At 36.8% G+C, this 11,365-nt stretch overlaps 1 protein-coding gene and 1 long non-coding RNA gene across 2 annotated transcripts; one reads left to right on the top strand and one right to left on the bottom strand.

Annotated features, from left to right (window-relative positions):
• Positions 1 to 2,353: 2,353 nt before the first annotated feature.
• On the top strand, positions 2,354 to 3,365 carry LOC124438923. Its single transcript, XR_006946218.1, has 2 exons — positions 2,354 to 2,443; positions 3,154 to 3,365. It is a non-coding gene; the product is annotated as an uncharacterized LOC124438923 (long non-coding RNA).
• Positions 3,366 to 5,436: 2,071 nt separating this feature from the next.
• Positions 5,437 to 9,605, bottom strand: LOC124439397 (D(1A) dopamine receptor-like). The gene is made up of 5 exons (XM_046989620.1): positions 9,413 to 9,605; positions 7,316 to 7,674; positions 6,397 to 6,661; positions 5,833 to 5,998; positions 5,437 to 5,756 (listed from the first exon to the last, which is right to left on the bottom strand). Exons 1-5 carry the CDS (start codon positions 9,430 to 9,432, stop codon positions 5,565 to 5,567), a joined length of 1,002 nt encoding a protein of 333 aa, XP_046845576.1. The 5' UTR covers positions 9,433 to 9,605; the 3' UTR covers positions 5,437 to 5,564.
• Positions 9,606 to 11,365: the final 1,760 nt, after the last annotated feature.

The raw sequence follows: 11,365 nt of genomic DNA, 5'->3' as shown, positions 1-11,365 counted from the left end.
TTTTCAAAAATTACAAATTATAAAATGTAGTAAGTGGTCTCCTAAACTACTGGGGGGGCTACGACGATGATCTTTAGCTCATCTTAAAGCTCTCGTCGAGCTCTTTTGATGCCTATAACATTCATCTAAACAATCGTCTACTTAATAGTGTACACGTGTCGTGCGAGTCAACAATTTTCCGTTGATTATTTATTGATTTAATTTATATGACGTGAATTAACGTTTACTCACGATCTTATTTATAATTTGTAATTTAAGTTTCCATGTAGCTTGTATATATATTAGTTGCTATATTTTCTAACAAAATGATGCCCACAGCAAGTCATTCGAAGGTCAAAAAAACGAACTGTCAAGAGTAAAATCAAACTATTTTTTCAACAATTCCTGTGTAAGAACACGATGAGGTTTAATTCGAATTATGTTGATGCACTTTTCGCCAAATGCTTGTGTCACCTGTCATTATTAGAAAGCCGACTTGTCAAATTATATATATTTGAAAAAGACTTGGCAACAAGAAGAAAAGTACGCAAATAAATCGATAAATTACTGGACAACACAAATGGCTGCTCTCATAATTATAAATATGTAAACGTATTTAAATATCAACAAAACTATCTGACCGTCTGAACAAGCAATCAAAAGACGGAACCGAAACAATCGGATCTGACAAATCGGAACGTGTAAACCTGCCTTCAGATAGAAAGCAAACTCTAAACATGGCGAAATAAACCTTGCCCCTTGCCAACGCAAAGCTAAAAGTTAAAGAGACTCGAATGTAAAATTACTTTGTCTATCATTCTAAACCACCTAGAATGCTGTACACGGAGGTGGTTCCAATGGCTGTGACTACGGTCTGAACCCTGTAACTTTTTCCAGAGAAGGGGTTGGGGCAACACTCTCCCCTTGCGATAGCAACTTCTAGTCGTATTTATATTATTGTCGTATTAACCTTGTATTATCTTGAAATATTTCTATTAAACTCAACAAAACACGAATTCATTCTCCATTTCAGCAGCGTTGGCAGCCATATAAATATTGCTTTTAAAAAACTCCCCTGAAAATAATGTAGTTAATGCATTGTTGAGTCGACAATGTTTGCACTTGTTGATATAAAAAATCGCGGATGATAACAAATTGATTTTCACTGATCCTCACAAAAAGACTATAATTCACGCATTTTCATACATCTTCTCACTTTTTCACATAAAGTCTATAATTCACGAATTTTCACACATTTTCACATAAAAACTATAATTCACGAATTTTTGCGCATTCTCACATAAAACTATAATTCACGCATTTTCCTACATTTTTTCACTTTTTCACTGAAAAAAGAAAAGAAAATTTCTTTTGTTTTCCCAAACCTCTGGAGAAAAGGCATTGCTTCCTTTTACTAACCAATGTCGATAGTTAACCTAAAACCAGGCTTAATTCCTTTTGTCTTTCTCTGCATATATTTTCATGCAATCAATGAATTTGATCCCTTTTTATCATGGTTTGAACAAAATTGACGTCAAAACAAATGAACTAATAAAGTAATTCGTGTGATACATGAAAGTTACCAGAATAAAATCTACGGTCTTTCACTTCGATAAACCTATTTGACAGAACTATTCGTCTGACGAAGGTTCTCCATGAAAGTCAAAGACAACCTTTAGGAACTACTAGTACCTGCTGCAAAATTCACCTTGAAACCAGATGATTCAAATATTTGAGCAGTTCAGAATAGCAAAAGACTAAGAGAACAACGAAGGCTGTGATGCGAGTAGTACCACAAGACCTCTTATCAATGGAAAGGACGAGCAACTGAAGACATAGCACATGACACGGCCAACAAAATACTAAGATATTTTATCTATGTTTGAAAGCACCAGATTAAATACAGAAACATCGTTGAACCTATAAAGATAGTCTACGATCGATGAATTAACATGTATAACCAACCCAATTGTGATGGGCATTCGCGATACAGCATATTCAAAGCATCGTTAAGAATCCTATTTGTTCAAAGGAATGATCATATTCGTTGGTTTCTTGGTATTTCTATGTTTCGATCTTCGACCACAAAGTTGTCGTCAAGATCCAGGTTTATATTGAAGTGAGAACACGGAACTGCCAAAATTTTCCCACTATTCTTGACATCAATTATTGGACCTCTATCAATACATGTCCAGAAACTATTTTAAATTTGCATTTATCATTATCATTCACATAAGGTGATGATTTTGCATTTTGCTTATTTCTAACAACTGGCTAATGTTAGAAATATCAATTTCAATCCTTTAGTCTTTGTGATCAATGGATATAATATTGTAGATAACTTGTATGTCTCCTGAAAGCGCGATCTCCACAATTGCTTGCTATGGTATTGATTCAACAATTGTTGCAGTTTAGTAGACATGTCGGGCTCACTGACAGTGAAAAAACAAGAACCCTAACAGTGGTATGTGCTTATAACTTTTTGAAACAGAGACTTTGTCGTGGTGACAAACTTAAAGATAGATTTCAAAATAGCAAATACCATGGTGAATGGTGATAATAACAATGTAATAGTTCTTAAAAGAACTGTTTTAACCAAAATATTAAGCAAACAATTCAAAGGAACCGTTATTTACAGTTAGAAAGAGACACTATGCATTTCGGCAGACTACTCATCAGGTGTCAACGTCTGCTAAATGAGAACCTCCAAACCATGCTATCTTTATAACGTTAGAAAAGGTCAATGTCATCCCTATTTTTAGAGATGACACTTAAAACAGAGACAGATTAAACACGTAATCACGTCTCTGTTTTAAGTGTCATCTCTAAAAATAGGGATGACATTGACCTTTTCTAACGTTATAAATATAGCATGGTTTGGAGGTTCTCATTTAGCAGACGTTGACACCTGATGAGTAGTCTGCCGAAATGCATAGTGTCTCTTTCTAACTGTAAATAACGGTTCCTTTGAATTGTTTGCTTAATATTTTGGTTAAAACAGTTCTTTGAAGAACTATTACATTGTTATTATCACCATTCACCATGGTATTTGCTATTTTGAAATCTATCTTTATAACTTTTTGTTTCCATCAAACAAATAACTTCTTCTTCAGTTTTTTTTCAAGGGTGAAATGTGATGTTTTTTTCATGCCATAATTTTAACTTGTTTTATAGATGTTTCGTTTATATGAGGAGGATGCTGATGGGAAGACGAGGAAGATGCAGATGAAGACACGAGGAGTTTAAATGAATTACCTCAAATATATAATATAGAATATACAACATATTGCAGCATGCGGGCAGAATGTTGCAAAATCTTTAAACTCGATGGTCTTTTATAAACATTCGTACCTTACCGTAATAATTAAACAGCCTTCTGGATGAAATCAAATAGAGTCGAGAAGAGAATATATTGCAATTGCATAGGCATTCTTTAATTATCTTGTTTTTATCTAGGCATTTTTTAATTATATCGCAAGTAATAAATCGTTTGACAATGTTACAGAACACTGCATGTGTTATAACATTGAGGGATGTTACAACACAATGCACGGTTCAAACGACGAGTTTTCCTCGAGTGTAATAATCTTCAAAGAGTTTTTACTTAACGTACATGGTCAATCATGTACAGTCATGGATATCAATGTTTTAGCATGATATAACTATTACAACGTAAAAGCACGATCTCTATAATTGCTTGCTATGATTTTAATTCATCAATTGGTGTTGCATTTATGTAGACATGTCGTGCTTATGGACAGTGAAAGAACATGAACCCTAGCAGCAGTATTTGCTTTTTTAGATGCAAGGGATGAACATCAAGAAGATAACAAAGGGTATGCTATTTTTTCCTGTCATAATCTTAACGTGTTTTTAATAATTTTTTCGTTTAGATGAGGAGGATGCTGATGGATCGACGAGGAGGATGCTGATGGAGGGACGAGGAGGATGCTGATAGAGGGACGAGGAGGATGCTGATGGAGCGACGAGGAGGATGCTGATGGAGCGACGAGGAGGACAAACAAGATAAGGTATAAATATTTGTTTTTATTTGTTCCACTGACTTTTAGCTTACTGACTTCAGTCTTTTTTCAGGTTCTTTTGGATAGATGTTAGTCAAATTATTATTTTCGACGTTTATTTTCGATTTTTCAGAGCTAGCAAACGATTTTTAAGAAATCTTGGGGTTTGAAAGATTAAAAATGTTTTACAAACACAGATACGCTATTGTATTTGGCGTATTCTTTTACTATAACTTTGAGAGTTCCCTTGCTCTCTAATTTAGAAAAGAATTCTGTGGTAAAATATTTCAAAGTAGGCACCTGCCACCTATTTTGGAATAGTGTTGTACAAATTTCCATCAAGTAATGATTTTATAATGATAATGTTGCTTTGAAAAGCGTAAATGCCGTGACGAGTAAAAACACCCATCGGTAGTTTTAAAGGAACTGTCAATATAAAACAAGCATATATATAAAACATGCATATGTATTCTTCTCACTATTTGGGATTTTCTCCCTGCATGGCGACTTATGAAAACACTCTAGAGGAAGAAATCAATGAGGTGCTAAATGATTTTTGCATCGGCTGGCAATCCATTTGGGATTGTTCACAGTATTTTTTTAAGTGCATGAAGAATTATATAAAACGTACAAAATGATATACTGCGCAACAAGTATAAAAGTGAATGTCGCAGTTTTGCCCTCTATTGTTGCTAAGCCTACAGTCATGGACGAGCAGGAACAATATTTTACTTTGTCAGTTTGTCCTACAACGTATATTTTTATGAAATTTTTCTCATATTCTGGCACATTTATCTAATGGGGAATGTAATATACATTGAATGACAGTAATTTGACTTGTTAAGAACAAAAACATTGCAGTGAGTATGTAGTCAAATCATATTTCACATAACTAATTGTCTTTTACTGTCCTTTAACGTCGACATGATATCGTTTACATAGAAGAATGTCATGTGACTCATGTTTTATCCATATATCTGAATCTGGTGGAGTCAAATTTGCTGTCGATACAGTTGAATTGAATCAAGCTAAAGTTTGCATGTAGCTTGTATGTCTTTCTACGTCCTTTTGTAGGTGTAATTTTATAAATACTGCTTCTAAAACTTCGACATCTTTGCTTTATTCGGTATAATTGACGCTGAAAATGTAGTTCTGCCACACTTTAAGCCTTTGCGGCGTCATTGAGCTGTAGCTGCTCTGTGTCATATCAACGGGCCAGACTACGCATGCGCTACTAATTTCACAAGATGGTGTCACCGCTGTCAGAAAAAGAAACTCGGTTTTTATTCGCGGACGGGCGAACAGTGAGATTGTTTTTAAACACATCGCCATCTGTGTTGCCGTTCACGTCTTTTAATACTACATTGTTTGTGCTTGCGTTTATAAACACTTCATTATTGGCGTCGTTAAAATCTTTTGGAATTTCTTTTCTTTCGGGTCGTGTCTGTACGACAGAGCTGCAAGACGGTCGATGATAGATTGAGCTGTTCGAGTTTCTGTAACCTGCGAGTGGGTGATTAAGGGAATTCGATCTTCGGCTGCTCACGGAGATACGCCTGGAGCCTAGGTACCAGGCCTCGTAACGGGTACACTGGTACTCCTTCCGCAGGCACACGCTATGAGACGGCGGAATACGACGCGATAAGACGGATTAAACATTGTGTAAAGGATCGGGTTTAACGCGCTGTTTAAGTAATGAAGCCATTTTGTGACGGCTGGTATGGCTGGTCTTTCCATAAGCCAAGGAAGACATTTCTTAAGATAAAAATTCCACACTAGTCTGGAGTGAACGCTTTCAATCAAAGAGAAAGAATTTTATCAAAACTTTTACCTCGCAGTACTTGAAAAAGAAAGAAAAGACGAAAAACGGCGACCAACAAATAACGAATGCCACCATGACAACGCCCAGGCTCTTTGCGGTCTTGTATTCGTTTACAATGCTGCCAAAGAAATGTTTGTTGACTTCCGGGTTTTGGGACCATCGTTTCCGGTACAGTCTGTGTATGGAAGGAAAAGCAAAACATCACGACTAAATCCCTATTTCCCCTATTTTTTAAACTCAAAGAATTGGATTCATTTCCATTAATTTTATCAATGATTACCGATGATTCAATGAAATTACAGAGGATGGATAATTATGATGACTGTTGTGCATTATGTACTGCAATCATGTTATATAAGCTAAGTGGACTCCCAGAACAGGCCTGGCCACTAAGGATATAATTACTAATACGTAGTACTTCCACATAGTTTTCTATGATTTCTATATATGATGAGTGAATCGACAAAATTATGTGAAATGTCAAAGAAATGATCTTAGCGACTAGGCATGTTCTAGTAGTCAACTGAGCTTAAAAACAACTGGAGTACGAGAACTTAGTGGCAAGCTTATTACCTCACAACTGTAACAATTTTGCTGTAGCACACGATCATGACGCCTAGCGGTATAGCAAATCCGAAAACACAAATGATAATAGTCTTCCATTTTGTGTCTATGAGGTAGACCGACGCCACAGCGATTGCGTAGCCCCACACGGCGAAGATAATCCGATGTGCTAGAGATGGCGTGACTGTTGTACGATGTTTGAACGGATTGCTTACCGAGTAGAGACGATCGATGCTTATCACGGCTAAATTTGCAATACTTGACGCTTCACATGCTAAATTAAACAAAATTGACACGTGATGATGGTAGTGTGTGAAAAGTTGAAACATTGCTCATTTGATCTGTACTACTGATTTGTTTTACCATAAAGTGGGAGAGCTGAAATGTTTTTCAGAGATGTGAACAATAGAGGGGTGAAATCTGATGTTTGGGGAGTGACGTACATTTTCATTTAACATAACTTTGAAAAAGACGGTATGTATTCTAAAACAATTTATTTACATCGCTTTTCATTCATAAGATATTGTAGTTTATGAAATGTCCGCTTTGTGCAAAGCGGTGACGTCACATTGCGTAATCAGAATTTCAAATGCAAGTATACTTTGCGTGTATGATGCGTCAAAGGAGCCGAGTTCCTTTTATTGTGAAGAGTTAATAGTATAAGAAACTGCCTAATCTTTTTATTCATTTCAAACAAAAGTTGAGAGGAAACCTAAGGATGTGCAAAACTTTGCAGCGATATATTTTGCAAAATAACGTCGCAACTTGTAAGAATCGTACATTGCATTGAAAAACTTCAATATCTTGAGAATGAAAAGAGATATGCGTAAACTGCTCTAGAAAGTGCGCTGCCGTTTTAAAGGTTTTGGTGAATGAAAATGCAATTTGAATTGTAAAATTCCCTGTCTTATGCACTTTAATAACATACCTATATCCGTGAATGTCCATATGCGCGCCAAAAGTTCACTATCTATCCATTTGCTTACACTTTTCCAACGATCGATCTCGAATAACAACCAAATTGGCATGGTGACTAACACCACAGTCAAGTCGCTTATCGCTAAGTTTATGAGAAAATGATTCGTCACTTGTTTTCTTAGGCGCTTGTAGACGCGAAATATGACGATTATTGCAACGTTTCCTGTGATAGCGATTAACATAACGAAGCAAAGTGCGATCACCGAGCCAACGGTGCCTTCGTCCGAATGGGAATCTATTGTTTTCATGGTAGTCAGTGCTGGACTTGGTTGGTTGCTTGGTGGCAACGTCATTGCGTAGAAAATGAAACTATAAACTTCGCTTATCGCTAAGTTTATGAGAAAATGATTCGTCACTTGTTTTCTTAGGCGCTTGTAGACGCGAAATATGACGATTATTGCAACGTTTCCTGTGATAGCGATTAACATAACGAAGCAAAGTGCGATCACCGAGCCAACGGTGCCTTCGTCCGAATGGGAATCTATTGTTTTCATGGTAGTCAGTGCTGGACTTGGTTGGTTGCTTGGTGGCAACGTCATTGCGTAGAAAATGAAACTAGAAAAAAGAATTAGTATTTTACAATTGCACATTTCAAGCAAAAAAATCTGACCAACTTATTTTGTTGACTTTACTGATGTACAAACGTTATTAAATGACATTCTAGTTAATAGAGTGTTTTAGAGATCATCGAAATAAATTAATGTTCCTCACGCACTCCTAATTGAAATCGAGGGCATGCGTGTTTTTGCTGAAACAGTTCTCTGCAAAAGCCAAAAACGACACGTGGCTGTTGATATTTTGTCCAAAAGAATGGAGCTTGATGTGAAAACCACTATGGCATAAGTAGGTGTCGCGGTTGATAATTTTTAGCTTGAAATAAAACGGTAAAAGTTACCAAGGAATTGTTTTGAAATTTAACAACATCAGTCCTGTGATCGTTTAAGGAATGAAGATTACACTCGGTCAGTTCTCGTTAAATTCAGTGGCACAGTTAGCACAGTCCAAATAAATTATGGCTGCTTGTTCTTGGACATATTTAAAATTGAAAGTTATCGGATTGGTAAAAGATTATATTCTTCGGGAGGACATGACGGCGTCGTTGTCGTGAACGTATTTTAACTCTGCTCATACGCTAAGTCTGTTACTTCTTGAAAGACTATCCTTCAATCATCAACTTGAGAGTAAAGTACACAGACTGTTACAAAAGAAAATCGTCGACAGATGTTTTTAAAATAAGACTTTTTAATTTCTTTCATTAATACATCTTAATCTATATATATTTCTCTGACCAATCAAAATTAAAGCATTTGAACATTGATGATCTGTAAAGTAGCCCCTGTTCGTTTGAAAATACTGTAAACGTAATATATATTCGCATTTACATATTTTCATCGACAAACCCGTTCCCAGACGTGGGATCTCGTATAATCAGACTTTCAACGTTATTTAATGCTGCTAGATATAGACGTTTTCCAAATAATTACGATTATTTTTTCATGAAAACGATTCACGATTGCGCATAACGTTTGCATTTCTTGCTTATGTTGTTTTCTGAATCGAAAAGGTGAAACAGGCACATTTTCAGATTGAACTGTTCAACTAATGCCAAAAGCTGATATCGTTGTCTACAACCACACTTCCGGAACATTTTTTATAAGCGCGCTAAAAACATTCACAATTTCCCAACTTTTTTAAATGCTGAAAAAAGAGCCTAAAGAAATACTTACTTTCTCCGAAGTTAATAGCGTTCCTTATGTTGTAAGATAGTCTATAAGATAAGTGTTGCTTCGCATTTTCGCTCGTGGTTTATCAGTCTCAAACAATTACAGAACACCTAATGTGATTGGTCCAAAGGAAATTGAGAGAGCGCAAGAAAATCGAAACGAAGAGTATTTATAGCATGTTCTCTCTATATAAAATCGTATAAAATCGTATGAAATCACTTGTCAATTCTGTATGTCATCACACCGAACAAAGTCTCTGAACAAATGCGAAATGATTATATGCCTATTTCAAACCAAATACGATTTCCAAAATATTGGCATACCTGAAATTATCTCCCATCATTCAAACGCACAGTCACTGCGGTGAAATCACGAAATATTTACTTGAACTTTCAAACTCGAACGAAACACGAACTATTCGTGGATATGTATTGCACCTCTCTCTCTCTCTCTGAACAAATCAAACGCGCAGGGCAGCCAATCGTACCTATATTCCACTGACCTGCTATGCTATAGTCAAGTCCTGCTTCGTGCGACCATCGGCAAAACTTACACTAAACATTGATATCGTAAAAGGAAGTCTCTAACCCCTTGCATTGTTATCAGCTAAAATCATTAATTAGCTGGCATGCAATTTTGTTTAAATGCGAAAAACACGATGTAAACATCGCTATGGTTACGCATGCCCTTATGCAATTGTGTGGTGTCCTGCAACCGATCGTTGTGATGGGCGTGGCACTTGATACAGTTCAGTCAGATGTTCTTTTCACGTTTTTGTTGCTTTGTGGTCGAGACAACAATTTGTTGTCACATTTCACGGGTAGTGAAAATTTTGATCTAACGACGTGCGCAATAGCACTGAACAAATTATTGTTTAGTTTAATTAATGCAACATAGTGCATCTGGCAAGGAATTGTCACCGTGTCTTCCTCCCACGTCAGGTCCGTATATTCATGGTGCCGTGGATCTCGTTATAATCGTATTTTCGTTCCTTTAGTATTGAACTGCTTAGAGCGATGTTTAAGTAGTTTTAATCATGATAAATTTTCTGAGCACGTTCGAAGAAAAAAATTCGCATGATTTAGGCACGACACAGAATTTCGGCAAACTTTGACGCGAGCGTCAGTGTCAACTGTGTAAGATGCACAGTTTTTAATTGAAAGGAGATTCAATGGACTAGTCTAGCTGTGTTCAATTCGTATGTGTTTATAGACAGCAGTTCGTGTAATTTATTTACGTATTTGTTAACGGCTGTTTCAGCTTGTTTTGCCATCGACATTTTCTGTTGTAATTTGATGAAAATATCTCGTATCTACTGTATATGTAATGACAGTATGTCATACGATGTAAAATACCTGTGGGCTCGATGCGATTGTTCTTGCTGTTGTTCTGTAGGATTCCCGCCTTTTTCTCTGCCCACCACCAGTTTCGTGATTGATAGCGGACTTTCCTAGCTGTCACCGGTTTCTTCACGTTGGCAAATAAACGCGGCGTTTTTTTAATCTCAGGTTGAAGGTTCTAGAAAGAAATGACCGTCACCGATCCTTTGACGTCTCGATCTAATTTATGGGCTATGATGGGACGGGCGTAGTAAACAGCTTCTCATGTAATCCTATTACGGTTTTTTTTAATATGCACATGAAAAACATGTGACTTGGACGAGATTTGAACTCGTACCTTCGGGATACTAGTCCGCCGCTCTACCTGTTAAGTCACCAAGCCCACAGAGATTGGAGACGAGTCAAATCTCTTTTAAACTGCGTATGGACGAGAGATTCTCGCCACTATAGCAGTTTACTGGATGGCACCGTGTTTCGACTTTATTCCAAAGCCATCATCAGAGTATATATATAATATATTAATCCTAACACGGTTTTAATATGCACATGAAAAACATGTGACTTGGACGAGATTTGAACTCGCACCTTCGGGATACTAGTCCGCCCCTCTACCTGTTGAGCTACCAAGCCCAGCGGGATTGGAGACGAGTCAAATCTCTTTTAAACTGCGTATGGACGAGAGATTCTCGCCACTATAGCAGTTTACTGCATTGAGTTCTATAAGACCTTGAGGGGAAAAGGGGCCTGGACCCCGTGGTCAAAAACATGGCGGTAATGGCGGATTTTGGTTGTCAAAACTTCCATTTTGAGAAAAATTTTTAACATTCGCTCCCTCCCGAATCCGGAACTCTATTACTGCTTATATTAATGACAACCAGCGAAAACAACCACGATACCGTAAGCATACAATATTGAATATAGTGCTTCAGGTTTTTG

This window comes from Xenia sp. Carnegie-2017, unplaced genomic scaffold (genome assembly GCF_021976095.1).
Source record: "Xenia sp. Carnegie-2017 unplaced genomic scaffold, XeniaSp_v1 HiC_scaffold_19, whole genome shotgun sequence".
NCBI classification, from domain to species: Eukaryota; Metazoa; Cnidaria; class Anthozoa; order Malacalcyonacea; family Xeniidae; genus Xenia; species Xenia sp. Carnegie-2017.
Note: the sequence above shows the minus strand (reverse complement) of the source record. Positions and strands in the feature narration are given on the sequence as shown.